This window comes from Hylobates moloch, unplaced genomic scaffold (genome assembly GCF_009828535.3).
Source record: "Hylobates moloch isolate HMO894 unplaced genomic scaffold, HMol_V3 SCAFFOLD_20, whole genome shotgun sequence".
Classification (NCBI taxonomy): domain Eukaryota; kingdom Metazoa; phylum Chordata; class Mammalia; order Primates; family Hylobatidae; genus Hylobates; species Hylobates moloch.
The window spans coordinates 38,240,632-38,266,960 of NW_026652295.1; the positions used below are offsets into that span (position 1 = coordinate 38,240,632).

General features: G+C 39.8%; 1 protein-coding gene across 3 annotated transcripts in view; it reads right to left on the reverse strand.

Moving 5' to 3' along the window:
• Positions 1 to 21,625, reverse strand: part of KIF6 (kinesin family member 6) — a 373,885-nt gene extending 352,260 nt beyond the window's left edge. For 2 of the 3 annotated variants that reach the window (XM_058432302.1, XM_032141106.2), the window contains exons 1-3: positions 21,462 to 21,552; positions 16,925 to 17,034; positions 10,739 to 10,813 (exon numbers count right to left, since the gene is read on the reverse strand). In XM_058432302.1, the coding sequence (XP_058288285.1) occupies positions 10,739 to 10,813; positions 16,925 to 17,034; positions 21,462 to 21,527 (251 nt within the window). In that variant the 5' untranslated portion in view covers positions 21,528 to 21,552. Of the gene's footprint in view, positions 1 to 10,738; positions 10,814 to 16,924; positions 17,035 to 21,461 lie in introns of all 3 variants that reach the window. The other variant, XM_032141109.2, reaches the window with a different exon arrangement.
• Between the last annotated feature and the right edge of the window lie 4,704 nt (positions 21,626 to 26,329).

Sequence of the window (26,329 nt, forward strand, 5' to 3'; positions counted from 1 at the left end):
GCATGTGATTTTCATGTACAGCTCATTGGATTGTCATGGCAAATGAGGTAGATATTACAGTATCATTTTCCCCACTTAAAGATAAAAAGCTGGTTTAGGCCAGACATGTTGGCTCACGCCTGCAATCCCAGCACTTTGGGAGGCCAAAGCAGGTGGATCACCTGAGGTCAGGAGTTTGAGACTAGCTTGGCCAACATGGTAAAACCCCGTCTCTACTAAAAATACAAAATTAGCAGGGTGGGGTGGCACATGCCTGTAATCCCAGCTACTTGGGAGACTGAGGCAGGAGAACTGCTTGAACCTGGGTGGCGGAGGTTGCAGTGAGCCGAGACCATGCCGCTGCACTCCAGCCTGGGTGACAGAGTGAAACTCCGTCTTAAAAACAAACAAACAACAACAACAAAAAAACAAAGCTAGGACAGAGAAAGATGAAATAACTTGCCCAAGGACACACAGCTAATAAGTATTAAAGTTGGGATCTGAACTGCACTTATATGGCTCCAAAGTCCATGCTCTTAGTCAATGTGTTATATAGTCTCCCCCAATTATATCTTTAGAGAAAATGTTCAGCTTTCTGAAAATAATCTGTTAAGCACCTAACTTAGTCTAAATAGTTTCAGATTTCTCTGAACTTGTAACATTCCTGTGAATGTTAACTATAGTGCATTAAATCAAGAGTGGGTCCCTTCTGAGCATGGGGCCCTGTGTTCTGACATAGGTCTCATGTATACGAAGCCAGTTCTGGCTTTAGGATAAGGTGCTTTAATTTATTTTAGAAATAAGTGGGAGGTAAATTATAAACAAACAAATACCAATTTCGGAATTATAAAGTCGTTTAGAGCGCATCTCGGATCTCTGAGAAAGATACTAACAACAAATACCACCGGTATCATCTGTCCCTATCTGCATCACCCCACAACCTAGCTGTAGGCCTAGGTGAGTGAACGTCAAACCTTAGTGTGCATCAGAATCACCTGGAGGGCTTGTTAAACTACAGATAGTTCTGATTCAATAGGTCTGGGTGAGCCTGAGTATGTGCATTTCTAACAAGTGCCCAGGTAACGTTGATGCTGCTGGGTTACGGACCACACTTTGAGAACCACTGGCCTAGACAAAAGAGCAGGTGTCTATATAGCATGATTTTAGTCATTGAAAAGGTCTCTGTCCAAAAAGTACTTCAGGAAGGAAACAAAAATAAAACTCGCTTTATAAGAAATAAAGCCCATCACTGTGCATTTAAGTAATAAAGGGAAGGCTGACAGGTGCTAAAGGATCGTCCTCTATCTGCTAATTCTCTTCCTCAACAAATACTCAGAGTATCTAATAGACACCTGACACTATTCTAGGAGCCGGGAACACAACAGTGAACAAAGGTAAAGAGGAGTCCTTGCCTCCATGAAGTTTAATTCACACACAGGTGAGGCTCAAAGTGCCATGATGTGAACACCCCAGAAGCAGCCTTCAACCAATGATGGGCAGGAGTGGTCAAGTGCCCTGACTTCTTTGCCCCTTGGGTGGGACAACTCTGAGACACGTTCCTAACAGTTCCCCAGTGGGTACCAGTAGAAATAAGTCCCAGTTGCTTACAGTGGCAACCTGCTCTTTAAAGGACGCCACCTTCCTTTCCTTCGCTTTCTCACTTCCCTACTGCACTCCTGGTGCTTCCTGAACGCACCTCCCAAACAAATTACTTTCCCCGGAATCCTAGCCTCAGGATCTGCTTCAGGAGGCACCAGCTTAAGAGATGTCTCTTCATGCTGAGGAATCAGTGCATCTCCGATCCACTGGTTGGTCTCTTTTATTATCTTAGGAAACCCCCAGCTAACTTTTTAATCCAAGTAATGCTTTTTATTTTACTGCTGACCCAGTAATTTTCACCTCTTGCATATACAATATTCTGTCAAGGAATCCTACTTCTTACAATCAAATAGCTTCATGCAACTCTTATGCTTTTTTTTCTGTATTTTATCAAAAATTATGAATAACTTGTAGTTATTATTGCAAAAATCATAGTATGCAATTTCTTGATCAATTATTCTTAAGAGAAACCCAGATTTAGGCTCACTTTTTACCTACAGTAATAAAATCTGTGTTTGAAATGTGCAACTTTAATACATTCTATACTTGTTACATCAACTGCTGTTGTTTTCTTCACATTCACCGGCTGTAGGTAGAATGGGAATATTATCCCCTTCCTTGTTAAGTCCTTAATGGAGCTTGTCAAGGTCATCATCTTGTATAATTACATGGCTTTAAGCTGATATGTTAGTGTCCCTGTTTTTAATCATAAGACCATGTTCTCAGTTGAAAATATAATTTTAAAATTGTTACACTTAAAAGTTTAAATTTAAGTATAATTGTAACATCACAAAAGCCAGAAATGTAATGTTATCAGGAAATTCAGCATAGCAGCAAGTAAAGCCAAGTGCAGGTACATGTTTATAAACAACACATCTGGCAAAGTGCAATTGTGGCCAGAAGTTGAATGGATCTGGGGAACAGGCAATGAGTTTTTGTACAATTCAGTGGTGAACAATGTTTCCTGTAAACCTGGAAAAAAAACCAAAATGTCACTGGTGTTTTTGTGAATTTCAGATGGGATTAGTTTTATTGAATCCCATGGGGGAGAAGTTCCAGTGCAATAACTGAGATTGCCTAATTTACAGAATAGAATATCACAGAACAAATGTCACTAAAATTTTTTTAACTCAGGATTTTCTTACTGCTTTATTTTGAAATAATGATAAATTTACGGGAAGTCATAAAGAGAGTATAGAATAGTTTTCTGTATCCCATTTGCCCCAGTGGTTACATATTGCATAACTGTAGTCCATTTTCAAAACCAGGAAATTGACATTGGTTCAATGTATGTGTATAGTTCTATGCCGTTTTCTCACATGTGTAGAATTAAGCAATCACCACTGCCATCAAAATACAGAACTATTCCATCACTACAGAGATCTACTGTTGTTAACATTTTACCAGTTTGAATGAAGTGTAGAAACCTTACTTCCCTTAGGGCCCCCTTCTCTTTAAAACCCATAGAAGTGGAGTCACGGGTTTTTCCATGGTATCTGGATGGAGTAAGGCAACTAGTATCTACAAGTTTTCTGTCTTGCTAGGCTGCCAGTCCCCTGGCCCTCTTGCTAGAGACAGTAGACTCTTCTTGAGGATTCTGTCGAGCCCACTGGTGTTTCTGGATGTCTGGTTTCTCCAGCATCCAATCTGGGCAGGGTGGTTAAGTGTCCCCGCTCTTTGCAGATATATGAGGGGAAAAATCCAAGGGGATTCACCATTCTGTCACTTCTCAGGTCCTGAGGTCTCTAGCTAGGTTACCTTCTCTTCAACTTTCAGAGTCATGTTTCTTTGTATATGACGTCCAGAGTCTTTTGCTGTACTTAGTAAGGGGAATAGAGAGAAGTGTGTCTACTCTATCTTGGTCTGGAACCAGAGGTCACTAAGCATGTTTTTTAAGTGGCAAAGAAATTAAAGATTTCTAATTTTTTCATCCTTTACATTGAATTAGGGCACTGATGCTTGTAAAGTACATTGTTTCTTTTCATCCTTAAAACAACCTTGTAAACTTAGTGTTATTAGCATCCCCTTTCTCAGAAGGGATAACTGATTCAGAAGTGATATGTCTGATTCAGAGTCACATAGGGAGTTAGTCACAGGGCTAGGGCCAGAATTGGATTATTTGACTTGATGCCAAATATTTTGAGCCACAAAAGGTAAAACCATGAGTACACAGAAGTGAATAACTAAGTTTTTTTTTTAATCCTCTTTTGTGAGCCTTTTTCTCCCTATTCTGGCCTCCTTGTCTTGAAAGAGAAGGATCTCTTCTCTGGTTAGATTAGCAGAACTGGGTGTGCTAGGCAACCCACAGCATTATCAGCAAAGCCTGTTTCCTAAAGAGCAACAGGTAAAAGTCCTGCTGGGCAATGACCTGGGTACAACTGAGAGTGTGGTACTGCCCCCTGCCATGAGAAAATCCCCTGCATCAAGCCTTGGCCTCCCACCCAGCAAGAGCACATGTGCAAAAGTAGTCAAGCACATCCTTCTCCAAATCTGAGAGGGTAGCCGTCTCTTTACAGTAACAAGAGAGTGAAGGAAAAGAGAAATCTTCTTAACTATAAATTGAAAGGCTGCTCCTGATAATGTTAATCACTGGTGAAATCAAAGGTTAACAAGTGGTGGCTCACAATGACTAATAGCTTTCCAAAAGCCAACCTCATTGGCCTTATTGTAGTGTAGGTGCCTTAGCTGTTCAGCACCAGCTACTGGGACTGTGTCATAGCATAGCCAGTCCTCCTGCCAGTGCACATTCTATTCATTTTGGTCAAACCATCATGTTCTTACAAAACATTGAATTTCCAAATTTTTGCAAAATTACTCACTGCACATAAAGTAAATTTCCTACATCCCAAGCTTTTAGGTAAAACATAGATGTGTGATAAGACCTCATAAATGTCTAGACTTCATAGTTTTCCTCCCTAAGTCTTTGAATGAAATGGGCACTCAAGGATAATGTACTATTTTTGCTTGAAGCTTCAGGTATTCTGATAGCCTACCACATATTCCAGAGATTGATGCACTTCAGTTTGAGAAGCATAATAGCAAATAAAAAAAAAAACAACAAGATGCTCTTTTGTATACTGCAATACCATAGACATTGGTAGACTTCTTAAATCTTACCTTTATAAAAAAAATTCATCCAGAAATTAATGAGCAAAATTCAGACGACAAAAGGCAGTTTTGACATGTTACTAATCAACCCAAATAGATTTCAAAGACACCTGAGATTAGAAGAGGCATCATGATGAAGCACTTCCTAGTGGAAATGTACTAAATAATAAATAACCACAAAGATTATTTTACTTAATTTCCAATAATACAAAGTTCAAGCTTTACTATTTCTCCCCATACATGCAGTCCTATACAGCTTTGGTCCCCACCCTTTTTGGCACCAGGGACTGGTTTTGTGAAAGACAATTTTTCCACCAAATAATTGTGTGTTGTTGGAGGGATGGTTTTGGGATGAAACTGTTCCGCCTCAGATCATCAGGCATTAGATTCTCATAAGGAGTGTATAACCTAGATTGCTCGCATGCACAGTTCACAATAGGGTTTGTGCTCCTATGAGAATCTAATGCCGCAGCTGATCTGACAGGAGGTGGAGCTCAGGCAGTAATGCTCCCTCCACCACCACTCACCTCCTACTGTGTGGCCCAGTTCCTAACAGGCCACAGACTGGTACCGGTGCGTGGCCTGGGGCTTTGGGGACCCCTGCTATACAGTCATGCACATGATATCACTGGTTTGGACTAAGTAGAAAAGATGTCTAAATTGGTGAGATCCCTGAATTACAGAATTTTGGACAGAAATGTGATTAGTTTTATTTAGCCTTAATTGCATACAGTAACCAGAATTAAGCTACAATGTGTTAACCCAGTAGAATAACTCTAAAGGGCTTGTTTAAAGTGGTCAGATTTTATGTTGGGAATGTGTTCTTGAAGGCTAATCTTCACTAGGAATAGCAGACATTTCTGTTTAATATCTAAAGTGGTACAGTCTCCATTCAAAGGCCTGCCAAATTATGTAATTCTTAAAAATTTGATTTTCAATGTATGGGGATATGTTACTTTAAATATTGTGCATAAATGACACTTTATTTTATTAGTATTTTATGTTTTCCCATTTCAAAGTCATACAATTTAAATTTGCATAAAATATAAACATCCTGTATATAGCATATTTAAAGTCAATGAAAAAAGTGATTCCCTCCCCAGGCTCTTAAATAAGTCAATTTGCTTAACAACCCTCTCCTACAGAGATGAATGAGAAGAAAATGTGAATCTGCCCCCATCTGTCTATTCACGGTTGCGGTACATGTTTCTGCAGAGGAGAAGCTTGGATTAGGGACAGTAAGATACTCCTAGCACCCTGGAGGAAAGAGGGCCTCAGGCCTAGCAAATAAACACACCATGCCCTCAGCACATGCCAGCCCTTCCCCATAGACACAAGGGTAGGCCGCAGTGAACAGAAACAGCATGCTCAAACAGACAACAGCATTCTCAAATGACAGGGATAAGCCCACCACAAAGAATCACCAATATCTGAGGGAAATCTGTACCAGGAAAGCAAGGCACCAAACTCATCAGAAGAACATACACATAAAGAAAAAGAAGACAGAAAAAAAAACCCAATGTTTCAAAAGAAGATCATTATCTTCAGAGGGAAAGGGAGGATATCACATTCACAAGCAAGAATAGACTTTTTCATTTCCTAGAAATGAAAAATAAAATAGTAAAAATTAAAAAATTTAGAGGGATAAAGAAGAATTCACATGACTGAAAAGCAAATTACCACGCTGGAAGTCTGTGCTGACAAATTCTTTTTTTTTTTTTTTTTTTTTTTTGAGACGGAGTCTCGCTCTGTCGCCCAGGCTGGAGTGCAGTGGCACAATCTCGGCTCACCGCAAGCTCCGCCTCCCGGGTTCCCGCCATTCTCCTGCCTCAGCCTCTCCGAGTAGCTGGGACTACAGGCGCCCGCCACCACGCCCGGCTAATTTTTTTTTGTATTTTTAGTAGAGATGGGGTTTCACCGTGGTCTCGATCTCCTGACCTCGTGATCCGCCCGCCTCGGCCTCCCAAAGTGCTGGGATTACAAGCGTGAGCCACCGCGCCTGGCCTATGTGCTGACGAATTCTTGCAGAACTGAGAACCACAGGGCAAAGAGAGGAGAACTGGGAATGGGAAGTTATAATATTTGAAGGACAGGACTGCCAGGTCCAGAAAGAAAGAATAGATATGTTAGGGTAAGAAAATTATTTGGGAGGCCGAGGTGGGAGGATCACCTGAGCCCAGGAGTGTGAGACCAGTCTGAGACCCCATCTCTATAACAAATTTAAAAAGTTAGCCGGGTGTGGTAGCATGCATGTGTAATTTCAACTACACGGGAGGCCTTGAGGCAGGAGGATCGTTTAAGTCCAGCAGGTCAAGGCTGTTGTGAGCGGTGATCATGCCACTGCACTCCAGCCTGGGCAACAGAGTGAGACTATGTCTCAAAAACTAAAAATTAAAAAATTAAATAATAAATAAATAAATAAATAAAAATGAGATCACTTTTTTAAAAAAAGAAAGAACTTTTTTTTAATTACCAAAGAAATGGTCCCTGTGATGGCCCTTGAACTTGAGTTTTCAGATTGAAATAGCTGACTGAGAGATAAGAATACATGAAAAAAAAATCCATACCTAGACTCATTAATATCAAATTTCATAAAAACAAAAAAAGAAAAAAATCCTAAAAACACTTGGAAAGTAAAAAAAAAAATTTTAAAAGTATGTCTAAAAAGAAATAAGAATCAGATTGGCATGGACATCTTTTCAACAACCCTGTATGCAAAGAGACAATGGAGCAGTATCTTCAGTTTGAGAGGAAAGAACTGTTAACGTACAGTGCTATACCCAGTCAAATGGCCGGGTATAGCAGCCTCAACCTGCTGGGCTTAAGTGATCCTCCTACCTGAAACTCCTGAGTAGCTGGAACTATAGGCATGCACCACCATGCCTAGCTGATTTTTAAAATTATTTATAGAGACAAAAGTCTCACTATGTTGCCCAGGCTGGTCTTGAACTCCTGGGCTCATTTAACTGTGAAGGGAAAGGAAAGACTTCAGAAAGTTCCCCAGTCCTGAATTTTTTCTAAGATGTTATTAAAGGATGATTACCAAAAGGAATCTAAGAATTAGACACGAATACAAGAAACAGTGATAGACAAAGAAATAGGTATAACTTTGAGATAATTAAAATAAGTGTTAATAAAAATTAATAATAATAATTCAGACAGAAATATCAGTTGATCTCCACAGTGGAAGTTGTAGAGGTATAGGAGAGGCAAAGTAAAAGCATCCTAACATTCTTGACTAGAGAAAAGACAGAGAGAGCAAGATAGAGACATAGACAACGTTTTTGATGTTGAGAAAAATACAAATGTTTAAATATCTGAATTTAAACTAGAGCCGTTGAAGTACAATGTACAACTTGAGAAAGAAAATGGAAGCAGCAACAACAGTCAAACCAACAAAAAGCAAGAAAGGAAAAAAAATTAGGGAGTATAATAAAGAGGAGAAAGAAAATAACATAGGAGGAATAGCTCCAAATCATGGTGATCCTAATAAAGATAAACTGGTTAAAGTAACTAATTAAAGATCAAGAACTGTGGGTTTAGCTAAAAAGGCAAAAGCAGCTATATTTTATTTATCAGGCCCATTCTTAAAAACAAAATGTCACAAGGCAGTGGAACTAGGAGAAGGAGAAAGATAAGACAAAGGCTGACAGAAAAAAATAGCAAATCTAATTTCAGGAAAAAAAAAAGAATACAAGAAGAAAAGTAATAAAAAGGATAAAGAGGAATATTTCTTATTGATAAAAGATAAAACCCACTAGGACCAACTTGAGCTGCTTGGATAAAAGTGCTCTTGCCTGTTGGTTTTGAAATCTTGTTATCATGGAGTTTGTCACATCAGTGAATAAAACGAAGCCCCTGCCTTCATGGAGCTTTGTTTTAGTGGAGGCAAATAGACACAAAAACTAATATAGAATTAAACTACGTAATATGTCAGGGCCGGGCGCAGTGGTTCACACCTGTAATCTGAGCACTTTGGGAGGCTGAGGTGGGTGGATCACGAGGTCAGGAGTTCAAGACCAGCCTGGCCAAGATGGTGAAACCCCGTCTCACAAGATGGAAAACCAAACACTGCATGTTCTCACTCATAGGTGGGAATTGAACGATGAAAACACTTAGACACAGGGTGGGGAACATCACACCCCAGAGCCTGTCATGGGGTGGGGGACAGGGGGAGGAATAGCATTAGGAGAAATACCTAATGTAAATGACGAGTTAATGGGTGCAGCAAACCAACATGGCATGTGCATATCTATGTAACAAACCTGCACGTTGTGCACATGTACCCTAGAACTTAAAGTAAAATAATAATAATAAAAAAGTCAGATGGTGATATGTGCTAAAATAAATAAAGTCAAATAGGGAGGTGCAATTTTAAATAAGGTACTACAGGAAGGCCTTACTGAGAAAGCCACTATAAGCAAAGATTTCAAGTTGCTGAGGGAGAAATCGTGCAGATTTCTGAGGGAAGAGAATTCCAGGCAGAGGGAACAGCAAGAGGAAATGGTCAGTACATACAATTAAAACCGCATAAATTAACTGAGAAGGAATGGAGAACCAGGAGAGTGCAACAAGTGAAGAAAGTATTTGGAGGAGGACGAAGTGATCGGCTGTGTCAAAATGGCAGACATATCACATAGCATGAGGACTGGGAAATGATCATTATTAAATTTAGCAAATAGAAGTCATAGCTGACTTTGACAAAAACAATTTCAGTGAGGCAGTGGAGGCAAAAGCATGATAAGAACAGGGTTTAGGAGAGGAACTGAAGTAGTGAATATAGTTGGCCATTTCAAATATATTTTCTATAAAAGAAAGCTGAAGAAAAGGGCAGTAGCTGGAGGAGAAAGTGGGGTCAAGATGAGAGAGTCTGTAGTGGAAGGAAAACCTAGGCATCCATGAAAAAGAAACTTAAGTTTCCCTTCCTGAATGATGTTAGGAAATTTAAAAATAAAACACATGAAACTAGCTATCTGAAAAATGACACAGCCCAAATGATTGCTAAAAAGAAGGGAATTTGAGAAATGTTTGACATCTAATCAAGGAGACTTGAATTTCATCTAAAGAGGTGTTATTGGATTGTGATTATAACTCTAAAATAGTTTAAGCCTTCTTGATTGTAAGTTACCTAATGAAGGAAGACTGTATTAAAAAGAGAAGGGCATGGTTTGCACAGGATTCATAAAACAGGAGTTTGAGAGACAAAATGTGGCACTGTGTTCCCAGCAATGTCCACTAAAAAAGGTGTACTGATGAGCAGACTTGAAAACTGGGCTCATTTAGCAGGTATAATTTTCATTATTTAACTGTAAAGATTAATATATCTTGGGATTATCATTAGGTCATTAGCATCATCCAAATGATTTCAGATCAGAAAGCAAGCTTATTAGCAGTAGTTTTCCATATGGATTCCCTATAAGAGGACTGTGTGCTTATCAAAGGGCTTGAGTGTCTAGTCCCTAGGAGACTGCCAAGACATATTAATAAATTGGCATTCTGATTTATTTGGCACTCTCATGTGAGTTTGGTTCTAGTAGTCAGCAGCCTAAAATTAGCTAGATATATTAAACCAAAGGGCCAAGCTTTGAAATGACCCTGGGGTAGAGCAGGGCCAGCATCATTAGGCAGCCTCCCAGGTGCCACCCATACCTTATCCTTTGTCCATCTAACCGTATGTTTGACGTACTGTACTGAGGAAAGAACACTGAACTTAACAGTCAGAAAATCGTCTAGGACTCTGCCACCACTACCCATGCAACCCTGAGTAGTGTCACTTAATTTCTGTGACCCTCAGTTTATATATCTTTACAAATAGGAGTAACAATAGCTAGTCTATTTCGCTGTGTTATTTTGTTTTGTTTTGTTTTGAGACCCAGAATCTAAATCTAAAACAAATGGTTATAGGAACAGAAGGTATTAATGCTATCATCATTACATGTCCTGCAGCCTAAGTATATAATTGACACACTTGAGCACACTACCACAGTTATCTGAGAATTGAAGATGACATGAAAAACCACGAGTCCACCGAACAAAATATGGGAAATCCTACCTCCCGGCAACTGGTTTGGCAATGTTTTCAAAAATGGTCTCTTGGTTTGCATCCTGATCAAAAATTCTTTGAAATCTGCAATGTGAAAAATAGTAATTATTTAAAAGCCGCACCTCCAAACACTATCAGATTAACAAATCTTGTTTTTCTAAAAGCTTTATAAATTACCCCATATTTACATCACTGGGCTTACCTAACTTAGCACAATGTTTGCCCTGTAGTCTCAACCACACTGTGCTGTTGTACTCCTGTATACAAATGGTGGGTAAACAGTATTGCTTTGACAAGATCTGCACAATAAATCCCTCTGAAAAACTGCAGCAGCTTTGAACCAAATAACAAATTGTGTGCTTTTTAGCTCTCAAGAGGGACAGTGTCTACAATTGGCAAGAAATTCAAAACTAGATAGCTGCATGAAATGGAAATACAAGAACAGGATGTAAACAGCCAAGGAACTTCTGATGTCTGACGTGTGAGAAAATAACGCAACTGTGAACCGTATGATTATTGAACTTAGTTTTAGTATTTTGAACTAAAGTTTATTTTTCCACTAATTTGGTGCTATATCCTAGCATCAACCATTTAATTCTCAGGATGGTTTTGTTTCATTTTGTTGACCATGAGTCAAAAGTCAAAAAGTAAATTAAGATAGACCCGTCCTGCAGAGAGAAGGTTTAATCAGATTGGCAATGGCTTAGGGGAAGGGGGTGGTGGTGTGGTGTCAATTTCACTCTTCTTGCAATGCTACTCTGACTTAGCTTAGTACTGGATTGCAAGCACAGTGGAACACTCGGGGTAGAAGACACAGAATCTATTTTTTTTTTTTTTTTTGAGACAGAGTCTCACTCTGTCACCCAGGCTGGAGTGCAGTGGCGCTATCTCACCTCACTGCAACCTCTGCCTCCTGGGTTCAAGCGATTCTCCTGCCTCAGCCTCCCGAGTAGCTGGGATTACAGGTGTGCCATCACACCTGGCTAATTTTCATATTTTCAGTAGTGACAGAGTTTAGTAGAGACAGCTGACCTACCTCCATTTTAGAGAAGCAAACAAACTATACAAAGAGATAATCTAAGGCACTCTGGCTAGTATGTCATTTAGCAGGGAAGATTGTATTTTAGACAGTAATATTTACTGTTTAGTGTGCCCAGATTGCTTCTCAAAACTCTATAGATGTATCACAGCTTTAGATATGAACACCAACATAACACAGAGGTCAACATAACAACATAGCTGCTGAACTGCTTTTCAGAGCACTGTGTAGTATGAGGTCTGAGCACATATTTTCAGCTTTTGAGGAGAATGATGATAAGGCTGGTTCACTTCTTTTATCAGATGGGTGATGACTGGGTGAATCAATTAGCCATTTTCTACCCCACTTCTTTAAAAAAGAGTAATTATATCTACTACCATGTAAATAAAAGAGATGGCAGAAGTTTTAAAGAAGGCAGTGAATCACACACATAATATCTTCTGAAAGGTACCTTGTGTAAAATTAATGATAGCATTTTCATTTCTAATTGATCTATTCATTCCACAAACACATACTGAGGGCCTACCATGTACCAGTCACTTCCAACAAGATTTAAATTAAACTAAAATGTAATTTTAGTATAATATCTACAAAGCATATTGAATTCCTTGGGGGAAAATGACATTCTCCACTATTTAAAATAACAGGTGGTAGAAACACAAGCAATCCAGAGTTCTCTTTTTATTGACTTTTCCCCACACATTTTAGAAGAACAATTTTAGCACCAAAGTTTACAATAAACCATTAACTATATATTAAACATCAAATGTCATCATCCCAAAATATTGCATTTTATACAATATAGTTGCATAGTAATCTGAAAAGGCATTTTGATCAACTGTCTTCTGAAAACCACTGAAGAGCACAAAAGAATCACAATTAGAAGGGATTTTAACAGGTTCAGTCTAATGATTAACAGAGGAAGAAGTCGAGATCCACAGAGATAAAGTAATTACTCAGAGTCTTAGAGCTCATCAATAATATGCCTTGAGACATAACTTAGGTTTCCTGATTCTTAGGAGGTCCTTTCATTTGTTAGGAACTTGAGTAGGCTTTTTCTAAACTCCATTTCAAACTCAGCATATGCTGACTTCTTCCCACCCTAAAGAATGGTGCACTTCCTGTGCTCGTCCTCATCCCAGAAAGCAACAGCTCTATCGCTCTAAATGTTCAGTCCAAAACCATTAGGATCTGCTTGACTCCTCTGTTTCTACTATACTTTATGTCTAATCCATCAGCAAACTCTGTCAAGTGAGACCTTCACAACATATCCAGAATTCAATTATTTCTCAACATTTCCACTGTTACCACCTTGGTCCATGCTACCATAATTTCTTGCCTGGTATCTCTTGCAATAGCCTAACTAGTCTCCTTTTCCCCCTTCCAGCCTGTTTTCCACATGTCAACAAGAGTGATCCTGCTAAAACGTAAGTGAGATCATTTCATTCCTCTGCTCAAAGCCCTCCATTGCCTTCTCATGGCTCAAGTCCTCACAGTGACTTATAAGGCTCTATGTGATCTGGCCATTCTGCTGCCTCGTGCTTACTGTGCTCCTCATGCTTACGCTCCTCATGCTTACTCCCCTCTACCTCTTGCTTACTCTACTCCAGCCACATAGATCTTCTCAAACACGCCGGGCGTCCTCCCCATTAGGGATTTCACTCTTGCTATTCCCTTGGCCTGAAAGTCTCATCCCTTAGATACTTGAATGGCTGGCTTCCTCACCTCCATCAAGTCTTTGCTCAAATGTTCCTTTACTGTACACATTCCCTGACCTATTAAATGTTGCGACCATTCCTCTCCTTCACCCCCTCGCCCAGCACTCCTCATTCCCCTTTTTAGTCACACTTTTCTCCATGGCACTTAGTGCCTTCTGACGTACGTTTTGCTTACCGACTTCTCCTCTATCTCCTCCCACTAAAATGTAAGCTCCCTAAGAGCAGGAGCGTTGTTGTGTTCCCTGCCGTATTCCTAGCAATTAAAACAGCTCACAGTGGGTAGCTAATAAGGATTTATTGGTTGAATAAATGTTCTTGGGGGAAAACAGCCTTTAAAATGCTTCCAGTAAAGAAAGGCTGGAATCTTGGAATACAATCTCAGATATAGAAATACACATTGTTTTTGACCTTGGGCACAGCAGTGAAAAGGCAACTTGAGTTCAATCTACTAGGTGAGACAAAGAGCTGCATTGCATTTTCCACAAGAAATGGTGCTAATGATTTCACAATGAATATAAATATTTAAAATGCTTAAATATTTATCTCTGAACATATGTGTAAGTTGAATATTTTATTAATTTTTAATTTTGAATATTAAAACCATTATTTTCAATTCGGAGATTTAGAAATAAGCCAATGGTGCTTTTACAACAATTGCACTCTGTTTGTATCTGTATAAAGAATACTTTGGGGCCGGGTGCAGTGGCTCACACCTGTAATCCTAGCACTTTGGGAGGCCGAGGTGGGCAGATCACTTGAGGTCAGGAGTTCTAGACCAGCCTGGCCAATGTGGTGAAACCCTGTCTCTACTAAAAATGGAAACAAAATTAGCCAGGTGTGGTGGTGCATGCCTGTAATCCCAGCCACTCAGGAGGCTGAGGCAGGAGAATTGCTTGAACCCAGGAAGCGGAGGTTGCAGTGAGCCGAGATTGCATCATTGCACTCCAGCCTGGGCGACAGAGCTAGACTCCATCTCCAAAAAAATAAATAAATAAAAGAATACTTTGGATAGGGTCCATAGATAAAGACATAGTAAACTGTTCTTATCAATCAAATGGAATCATGTTGAATAAAATATTTCAGCAAACTGTTGTTCTATGTAATAGATTTTGGCCTAGGCCAGCTGGTAACAAGTCACAATTATGAAGGTATGCTTACATCAGTTGGAGAATGTCCTCTTCAGAAAAAGCAAAGCAGGGGCCAGGCACAGTGGCTCACACCTGTAATCCCAGCACTTTGGGAGGCCAAGGAGGGTCAGATCGCTTGAGCCCAGGAGTTCAAGACCAGCCTGGGCAACATGGTAAAACCCAGTCTCTATCAAAAAAAAAAAAAATTAGCTGGATGTGGTGGTGCATACCTGTAGTCTCACTACAGGCTGAGGTGGGAGAATCACCTGAGCCCTGAAGGTCAGAACTGCAGTGAACTGAGATTGTACCACTGAACTCCAGCCTAAGTGACAGAGTGAGACCCTGTCTTGGAAAAAAAAAAGAAAGAAAGAAAAAGAAAAGCACAGGCTTTAGGGCTATTCCTTAAAGGATATAATGAAAGACAATGGGGAGACACGAAGACAAGGTGAGGACCACCCCACTAGGCAACAATAGGTTCGCAAGCCCTGCTTGTACTTACTGTAAAAGACATAATAAGAAAAGGAGGTAGAAGTGGAGGGAGAGATGTATATTATATATGAAAGACAAAAGGTAGAGTTATGAAGACCAAGGAGAATTCTTTATGAGACAACAAAAAAAGCATGTAAGAATTTAAAAAGAAAAAGGCCGGATGAGGTGGCTCATGCCTGTAATCCCAGCACTTTGAGAGGCTGAGGCAGGTGGATCACTTGAGATCAGAATTTCGAGACTAGGCTGGCCCATATGGCAAAACCCTGTCTCTACTAAAAATACAAAAATTAGCTGGGCATGGTAGCAGGTGCCTGTAATCCCAGTTATTTGGGAGGCTGAGACAGGAAAATCGCTTGAACCCGAGAAGCGGAAGTTGCAGTGAGCCAAGACTACACCATTGCACTCCAGCCTGGGCTACAGAGCAAAACTCTGTCTCAAAAAAAAGAAAAGAATTTAAAAAGAAAAAGAGAGAAAGAGAGAGAGAAACAAAAAAAAAATCTGGGATAGTTTTATCCAAAGGGCAAAGGCAGGAATAGTCTCAAAACAGGGCCTTTGTAAAACAGTCTAGAGATACATTGAAGAGAAGAATTAGGACTCTTTCAGCAGGATCCAGAAATCCATCACCAAAGTTTGGGCCAGAGATCAAAGATGGATTTAATTTGGGCTCAAACTTCTCCAGAAATCAAAAGTGGAGATTAAAAGAAATAGATTAATCTGAAAATGGAGAATAAAGAGAATGTGAAATAGCTATACTCCCTAAATTCAAGACCTAGCTATGAAAAGAGTATTCAGACCAAAGGCACTGATGCTCATGCAAGGGTAGCTGTTTGGTATTTTTCAACTGAGCCATTACAGTTCAGCACTGCCCAAGAGAAATATAATGGCATCCATAAATGTGAGAGCATATGTAATTTAAAATTTTCTACTAGCCACATTTTTAAAAAAGCAAAAAGATTAGTCAGGCATGGTGGTGCAGGCCTGTAGTTCCAGCTATTCAGGAGGCTAAGGCGGGAGGATCACTGGAGCCCAGCAGTTCAAGGCCACAGTGAACTATGATTCCACCACTGCCCTCCAGCCTGGGAGACAGAGCAGGACCCCATCTTAAAAATTTAAAATAAAATAAATAAAACTTTAAGAAACAAAAAGAAACAGCTGAAATTACTTTTAATAATATACTTTCAACCAAAGTTAGAAGTTTCATGTACCAAAATGTTATAATTTCAGCAAATAATCAATACAAAAAATGTCTTGAGATATTTTACATTCTTTTTTCTTCATGTTGTCTTCAAAAATCCTTCATATGTTCTACACTTTACAGCACATCTCAATTCGGGTTGAACATACTTCAAGTGTTCAAGAACCACATGTGGCTTGTGGCTATGATATTGGACAGCACAGATATAGAGTATACATATGTGCATATGAGGTCCAAATATCATATATATCTTATAAAGAAGGCTTACCTATACAGCACACAAATGATACTGTAAGTTCTTACCTTCAGTGAAGTTTAATCATGCATTGGAACTTTCTGTAACTGCTAAACCATAGTGGGTTGAGTAGGAAAATACTAGATAAACAGAGCTAGTAAAGAAAGGCTGGAATCTTGGAATACAATCTCAGATATAGAAATACACATTGTTTTTGACCTTGGGCACAGCAGTGAAAAGGCAACTTGAGTTCAATCTACTAGGTGAGACAAAGAGCTGCATTGCATTTTCCACAAGAAATGGTGCTAATGATTTCACAATGAATATTAATGTAATACAAGAGTTAGTTCAATAATGAAACAGAAATGAAAAAAGGAGAAAGAAAAACTTACTTAAATTTGTAGCTTTCTCGCTTATTATTCACAAAGCCATCTGCCAAATCACGTGGTAAGATAATTTCCAAGCTGGGTATTAATTTTTCATCTTCATCTATGGAATAAATCTGCAAATGTGAAGACAACGAATGGATATAAAATGGTGAAATTATGGCTTGAACTATCACCATGTTATTATGACTTGTAATGATATGAAAATTATACTCTTAAGATTAAAAAGTCATAATATCATATAATTTGAATAATTTTTCTCTTTGAACTGTGTGTGGGTTCAGACAAATATATGGAACTGAACCAGAGGTAAAACCTAAATTAATGCTGTATCAAAGTTAGATCATCCTTGAATGCTCTAACATTCAAATATGAGTATTTGACTATCTCTGTTATTATTGTCATTGAGAAACTAATGGCCCAAAAGCAACATTTTATCTAAGTATTGCTTTAGTATTATGTATCAGGGGTTAACATTTTACTACAATCAGTAAGCATTTCTGAGCATTTACAAAATACCAGAGATAAAAGGACTAGGTTTGGAGCCATCTCAGATAGCTCACCAAGAATGCTCTAATTCAAGTTATGTTCAAAGAAGCCTAAGGTTCCATGAGACATTTTCAGGCATTTGATAAGAGAGATGTGGCTTCAAAAGACACATGTAATTCATGTATTTGATGTCATTTTCAAGGTTCTCATTCCAACTCAGCCACTAATTAGCAAGTGACCTGGGAGAAATCCTTTAGCCTTTCTAAGCTGATATGGAAATACAGGGTCTTAACCAACACCCTTAGGACTGTAACATTCTCTGATTCTCTTCCTGGTTTCCTACTCCATCATTTTTATTGGCCAGGAAAATTAAAAGTCAAGCCTATAAAGAGGTCATGTGGAATAAATAAAAGCATAAGACTTGGTGTCCCAAGACTTGGGTCCAACACTGAGCTCAATTTACCAGCTGTGTGAGCAGCCACCACTTTCAGAATTGAGGTTCCTTATACATAAAATGAGGAAAACAGAATTACCTCCCTTACAAGATTGCTGTGGGGATCAAATGATGTAATGGAAATGGAAGTATTTTGTAATGCACCATAAAAAAAAAGCCATTCGATTTAAGGTTTTTTTTTTAAAGGCTTCTTGTCTTTTAGCAGGAAATAAAATTCTTTCTAACAGGCAATACTTCCTGTTTAAGACCCATTTAGATGCTTGGTTATGGGGGAAAAGTCATATTCCTAAGCAAGTAAAAGCCTACCTAAATCTCCAGAAAGTTTGAATAATTTCCTAAGTACATTTTTATTGAAACTTCTCATTTAAAATGTGAAGAATTCATGCAGAAAAGTCATTACATAAAATAAAGTATTTGTAGAAAGCAATGGCATCAGGTTCAAGGCTTTCTGGCTAGGTTTTCTCAAGAGACATTTAAAAATTATATCCTGTTGGGCACTACATTAAAAAAAAAAGTTTTATAGCCAGACAGGTGAGCGAAGGGGGTGTATAAGACATTAAACATACAAGAGTGAGGAGTTACATCCATTTTTTAAAATTCTATATTTCTCTGCTCAGCAGACAGAAAAGAATATTAACTGCCATTAATGACCCTCCACTACTCTGATTAAGACAATCTTTGAGGCCTTAAGAAAAGTCCCTTAGAACCAGATCACTTATTTAGTGTAATATTGGCTTTCTATCCTTAGTCATAAAAATATTATTTGAGATAGCAAAGTTATTTTTTTAAGAAGACAGAACAAGTGCAAGGATGAATATGAAAATGTTTTGAAATGTATAAAGCATGGTACAAATGGAAAGCATTACCACTGTTAAAACTATCAAAGATTCATTTTATATATCCTTTTTATCTGTTATTACAATTTCCTTTATGATGCCTTAAAGAATAGAAGTAATGCAGTAATGAAGCTATAAAATGAGAGAAAGAAAAAAATACCTTTGAGTCACTCTCAATTTAATACTACAAAAAGCATTTCTAGTCAGAGAAAGAACTCTACGATCTTTTGCGGACAAGAAGATACGGCATTAAACTGTGGAGTTTTTAAGGGAGAACAGGGATATACGAATTCAATATTCATTCATTCCCATTCTCTTTGTGTGTGTGTGTGTGTGTGTGACACCTAAAAATATGACACCTAAAACTACTTCCTGGAGGATCAAACAATCCACTCTACAGACTCACCAAAGACATACAAAATGAGGTACATTAAAATATCCAAACACTGCATTTTAAGAGAAAAGAAAGTTCAATATTAAATCCAAGACTCTCCATCTACTTCCCTGAGCCCCACCCCTACCCATCCTGTCTCTTGACCTTATCCCAGCCTCCGCTCTGACTGCTGAGTCCATGTAGATAAGCTCAACAGTTTAAGCTAAGAATCTGGGGGGAAATGTTACATACAATACACTCCTTACATATGATGCACTCTAAAAAGAAATGCATGTAAGTGATTATTAGAGGAGAGAAAATGGGAAGATACCCATGGTTCTTTCTACACTACTTTATTCCTGTTTTAAATACATAAATTATATGAGGCAAATGCTTAATCATGAGATGTTATGATGTTCCACATAGACATATACCCAGTATATATATGGAACAGGAATACATTATTAATATTCCCACTCCATATACTCACAAACATGATCCAAATTGCCCTTGCCTAAATTGTCACGTTAGGGGGCAAAAAAGGTTTCCAAAAAGGGGATAGCTTTCAAATCAAAAACCCTTAATTAAAATTACAGCTCTGCTGTTCACAATAGCAAAGACATGGAACCAATCCAAATGCCCATCAGTGATAGACTGGATAAAGAAAATGTGGTACATATACACCATGGAATACTATGCAGCCATAAAAAAGGATGAGTTCATGTCATTTGCAGGGACATGGATGAAGCTGGAAACCATCATTCTCAGCAAACTAAAACAAGAACAGAAAGCCAAACACCACATGCTCTTATTCATAAGTGGGAGCTGAACAATGAGAACACATGCACACAGGGAGGGGAACATCACACACTGGGGCCTGTCGTGGGGTGGGAGGCTAGGGGAGGGATAGCATTAGGAGAAATACCTAATATAGATGACAGATTGATGGGTGCAGCAAACCACCATGGCACGTGTATACCTATGTAACAAACCTGCACGTTCTGCACATATACCCCAGGACTTAAAGTATAATAACGAATAAAATAAATGTTCTAAAATTGAAAAAAAAATTACAGCTCTGCCACTCCCCAGCTGGGTGCCTTGGTCACATTATTTAACCTGAGACTCAGTTTCCTAATCTGTAAAATGAGGAAAATGACACCAACCTTGCAGGGTTCTTGTGAGAATGAGAGATAATGCAGATAAAGCACCTGTCAGGTGGCCATTTCTCAAGATACATAAGAATGACTATGCTCCCTTCTAGGCAGAAGAGAGGATGTTTTGAAACATTTAAGAAGCATACAAAGTGCTGGGCGTGGTGGCTCATGCCTGTAATCCCAGCACTTTGGGAGGCCGAGGCAGGCGGATCGCAAGATCAGGAGATCAAGACCATCCTGGCTAACACGGTGAAACCCCGTCTCTACCAAAACCACAAAAAATTAGCCAGGCGTGGTGGCGGGCACCTGTAGTCCCAGCTACTCAAGAGGTTGAGGCAGGAGAATGGCAGGAATCCAGGACAGGAGACGGAGCTTGCAGTGAGCCGAGATGGCGCCACTGCACTTCAGTCTGGGTGACAGAGCGAGACTCCGTCTCAAAAAAAAAAAAAAAAAAAAAAAAAAAGAAGAAGCATACGAAGTATCATTTCTCAGAGTCAGGGCAACGTCTTAACCTTCTTTATACCTTTCTGAATTTAGCACACTAGAGGAAGCACCTAGAAAATATTTAGTTAATTGTTTCTGAATGAAGTACACTTGCGTATTCTTTGGGTCAGGATGCTTAAGCATCTACCTGTATCTATTAATACAAGGAGTATATGTAAAGGTTCACGTTTATGTTGGAGAATAACAACAGAGTCAACTAATTACTGAGGCCCCACTGGGTGCAAAGTACTACATATGTGTATGCTTTGTGCATTTGTGTCTATCTATATTTGTATTATTTCAGAGGTACATAAACATGCATCTCTTGCTTGCACGTTTTGCCCGAGGGCCAAAACGTACCTTTGAGTGTATCTGCATGTGCGGTGCTGGGTGAGTTTCCCAGAAAGGTGCAATAAGTGCTTATGTGTAGTTGAAGCGCACACTATACAGGCATACTGAACGTGCACTAGTCTGCCCCCGCGTGAACACGTGTGCCTGGGTGCAAAAAAATGGCTCTGTGCCGGGTCTGCGCCGTGCCAGGTGGGAGTGGCCTGGCTGTCGGTCGCGTCGCTGACAGCAGCGCGCGGGGCACTTCGAGGCTGCAGGGCTCCTCGGTCAGTGTGTGCGGGATTCCGGGCGGCCTCGGCGCCCGCCAGCAAGCCCCTCACCTCCGCCCAGCCCCTTCGCTTGCCGCCCAACCCCAGCCCAAGAGGCCCCGCCGCGCCGGCGCCCCGGAGGCTCCAGCCCGTACCCCTTGTTGGTGCTTCCGGACGGGGGGCTTCACCCTCGCGAATATCTGGATAGTCTGCTTCACCATCTCCTCCCTGGCTCTGCAATGACCCTTGACCTCTTTCAGGCCCGGGCGGCCAAAACTAACTCCCACCACCTGCGGCGACCCACAGTCTTAGCAACAGTCGCTAGGGACGCTACCCAGTGAGCACCTTGGCAGCCAGGATCCCGCCTCCTCCCTCTAATTGGTCGCGACCCGAAGGAAGCCCCTAAGGGGCGGGGCTAGGGCGGGGTGGGCGCCGGGGGTGAAGAGAGCGCTGCGCATGCGCATGATCGAGTGTCTGGGCTCTGAGTTTAGCGCCGGACCCGGCCTGGACAGTGTGGTTAAAGGGGAACAACCACCGTGCTTTGCCTCGCCCCGCTCATTCACCCATTTTATTCTCCATGCCCTTGCCTTTAAAAAAAAAAATACGGCACTGGGCCGGGCGTGGTGGCTCACGCTTGTAATCCCAGCAGTTTTTGGGAAGCCGAGGTGGAAGGATCGCTTGGAGCCCAGGAATTTGAGACCAGCCTGGGCAGCACAGTGAGACCCCATCTCTACAAAAAATGCAAAAGTTAGCCAAGCGTGGTGGCGCGTCTGTATCCCAGCTACTCAGGAGGTTGAGGCAGGAGGATCGCTTGAGCCCAGGAGGTGGAAGCTGCAGTAAGCCGAGATTGCAAAACTGCTCCGGCCCACTTGGAGATCACAGTCTGAAGAAGGAGACAGATTTTTTTTTTTTCCTTCACAAGGTCTCTCAAGTGACAAGGAGACAGATTTTAAACAGGAAATCAAAACCAAGGAATACAAGCTATGCCATGATGGAATTAGAAGTGGGGCTAGCTCTGTTTTGGAAAAGGATAAAACTGGATGAAGGGGACTGTCTCCCACACAATGGTCACGGCAAGAAAGGATGAGCTCTTCAAACACTGTTAGCACATGAAAAGATAGTCAACATTATTATCCACGTGGGAAATATAAATTAAAACCACAATGAGGCATCACTATTCATCTATCAGAATGGCTAAAAAAAAAAAAAAAGAACGTGGCAACACCAGATGCTGGCAAAGATGTGGAGAAACTGAATCAGTTGCACTTTACTGGTAGGAATGTATAATGTAAAACATACACTGTATAAAGGTATAGCCACTCTGGAAAATAGTTTGACAGTTTCTTACAAAACTAAAGGTGCAACTACTCTAAGACACAGCAATTGCACTCTTGGGCATTTATCTCACATAAATGAAAACGTGTGTTCACACAAAAACCTGCACAGGTGTGTTTATAGTTTTAGCACCTTTATTTGTAATAGCCCCAAACTGGAAAAAAACCCAGATGTTCTTCAGCTGATGGTTTAAAAAAACTGGAATACCATTCAGCGATTAAGAAGGAAGGAAGTGTCGATACATGTAACAAATTGGATGAATTTTCCGGGAATTATGTTTCATGAAAGAAGCCAGACTCAAAAGTTGAATACTGTATGGTTCTATTAGTATACCATTCATGAAATGACAAAATTATAGAGAAGGAGAGAAATTGGTGGTTGCCAGGGAGGTGTTCAGAGTATGGTTATAAAAGAAATCCTTGTGATGGGCTGTTCTGTATCTTGACTGTGATGGTGGTCACAGAAATCTACACATGTGATAGCATTGCATAGAACAAATTACACACACATTCAAATAAGCACGTGTAAAACTGGCAAAAGTCAAATAAAATTGAATAAGATTGATGGATTGTATCAATGTCAGTTCCCTGATTTTGATATTGTACTCTAGTTATACAAGAGGTTACCACTGGGGAAAACTGGGAGATGGGTGTAAGAGTTCTCTCTGTATTACTTTTTACAAAACAAAAAGTTTATTAAAGACACCCTTTTTCCTTTCTTTCTTTCTTTTTTGAGACAAGGTCTTGCTCTGTCCCCCAGGCTGGAGTGCAGTGGCATGATCACGGCTCACTGCAGCCTCAACCTCCTGGGCTCAAGCGATTCTCCTGCCTCAGCCCCACAAGTAGCTGGGCTTATAGACGTGTGCCATCACACTCAGCTAATTTTTGTATTTTTTGTAGAGACAGGGTCTCATCATCTTGCCCAGGCTGGTCTTGAACTCCTGAGGTCAAGCAATCCACCCACCTCAGCCTCCCAAAGTGCTGGGATTACAGCCATGAACCACACTGCACCTAGCCTAAAGACACTTAAGAAAACAAAAAGACTGATTACAGATTGGGAGAAAACTTTTGCAAAACACGTATCTTGATAAAGGACTTGCATCCAGAATATATACAAACTCTTAAAACCTAATAATAGAAAAACAAACAATTCATTTGTTTAAAGTGAAGGGAGGGTGCAAAGATTTGAACAAACGCTTCACCAAAGAGGATCTATGGATGGCAAATAAGCACATGAAAAATATGCTCAATATCATTAATCATTAATGAAATGAAATTAAAACCACAGTGAGATACCACTACACATCTCTTAGAATGGCGAAAAATAAGAAAATAAAACTGACAATACTAAGTGCTGACATGGATGCAGAGCATCTAGAATTCTCAAACATCACTGGTGAGAAAACAAGATGGACCAGCCACTTTGTAAAATAGTTTTGTAATTTCTTATAAAGTTATACACGTACTTACCATATGACCCAACAATCCCACTCTTAATTATTAACCCAAATGAAATGAAAACTATGTTCACATAGAAACCTAAACATGAATGTGTATAATGGCTTTATTCACAATTGCCAAAAACTGGAAACAAAGTAAATGTTCTTCAGCTGGTAAATAGATAAACAAACTGATCTATCTATGCCGTGAAAAGGAATGAATTACAGATGCCTACAACAACATGGTTAAGTCTCACATTTATTATGAGTGAAAGACACCAGACTCAAGGTTGCATACTTTATAATTCCATATATATATTTAATTATATATATCATATATATCTAATTATATATATCACATTGTATATATTATATAATGTCATATATATGATATATATAATCTATGTTATATATTATATAACTTTCTGTTCCAGAAAGTGACCAAGTCACTTACGAGCACCAAGGTTGAAATCCTAACACTGATGGTTGGAGGCGGAAGAGGGGCTGCAAAAGAAGTTGAAGGAAGCAGCCAGAGAGGTCTGAGAGAGAAAAGGGAATGTTATGCCATGGAAGCCAAGGAAGAGAACATTTTGAGAGGAAAGTATTCAGTGGTGTTGAATAGTCAAGACGATGCACTGAAAAACACCCATTTTATTCAGCAACTAGAAGGTCATTAGTGATGTAGATTTCAGTGGAGTAGCGGTGTCAGAAGTCAGGTTGCAAGAGGCTGAAGAGTAAGTGGGAAGTTAGGAAGTGGAGGCGGTCAAGATAGGCTACTTTTCACAGAAGCCTTGTTGTGAAGGATTGTGAAGACGCAAAACACAGGTGAGAGCTAGAGGAATCCAGCGTACCGGTAGTCTTTGTCCATATCCAAAGGGGTATATCTAATAAAGAAAGGGAGGTTGATGGTATAGGGAAGAGAGAAGAGAATGGGTGTTTTCCTCAGATGAGCAATTGCACTTTACCAAGAGGGTGTAATGGAAGCTGAAAAGGCCAGGGAGCCAAGGGTATTCACAAAGGAGCATTTTAATCGTGAAGTCTAGGCTGCTTAAAGGTACCTGTGGTCTTTGGAGGAGCGTTGCGAAAGGAAGGAGGAAAATCTATGGGTCCAGGATGTGGGACCTTTAACGATTCCTGTCTTGAGCTCTGGGTCATACAATTAAATGTTTTGATGGAGAGAAAATGTGGGTTCCAATCCTGCGTCTGTCATCCCCAAATCCTGTGTTCATCTTTACTTGTGTGACCTTGGGAAAGTAATTTATGCTTTTAAGTCTCAGTTGCCTCATCCAATAAATGAAGATAGATAATAACAATAGCTACCTCATGGGGTTATCATGGACATGTAATGTGGGCATTAACATGGTTTCTGGTGAATAGAGAATGCTCATATCTAAAGGGTTCTGACCTGTGGACTGAATTCCTTTGATTGTAAACACCTTCTAAAGAGCAGAAACAATGGCATACATATGCATATAAGACATATTGGAGATTGCAAACTCAAACGTCTCCTGGGGCCAGACCAATGATGTAAATTCATCAAGCAGACAGGCATATGACAATAGGGAGCGTCATGGTGAACTGGAGACTAGTGCCCCAACTAAAACCATTCACGTTCAAAATGGTTACAGCACAGTAATGCCTAAATAAAGCACATTTGCAGGACCATACTTCAACCCCTTTTTCTGTTTCTGATATAACTGACTTCAGTAACTCCCAGGCCCACTGCCTCTGACAGGTTCACCTAAATCTCAAACAGATGGCTGTAATGGGTACAAAATAGGTTTTGAGATTAAATCTCCAAGTCACAGTGTCTTTCTCACCCTTGGATTTATATCCAGTGTTATTATTTGTATTTTATCTGTTTGTTTAAATGTGAGAATTAAGATGCTTTTCAACTATTTAAGAGATTCTTGAACTTTGTAGTTGCCAAAATAACAGATAATTGTACCAGGCAAATTAGCCAGGGTTTATAAGTCTCAAATCTGAAAGAAATTAAGCTGTGCCTGAAATGAATTAGTCTATAGGCAAGTTAGTTGGATTTGTTTGCTTGTATGTTTTGTTTCGTTTTGTTTTGTGGCGATTCCTCAGGGATCTCGAACTAGAAATACCATTTGACCCAGCCATCCCATTACTGGGTATATACCCAAAGGACTATAAATCATGCTGCTATAAAGACACATGCACACGTATGTTTATTGCAGCACTATTCACAATAGCAAAGAGTTGGAACCAACCCAAATGTCCAACAAC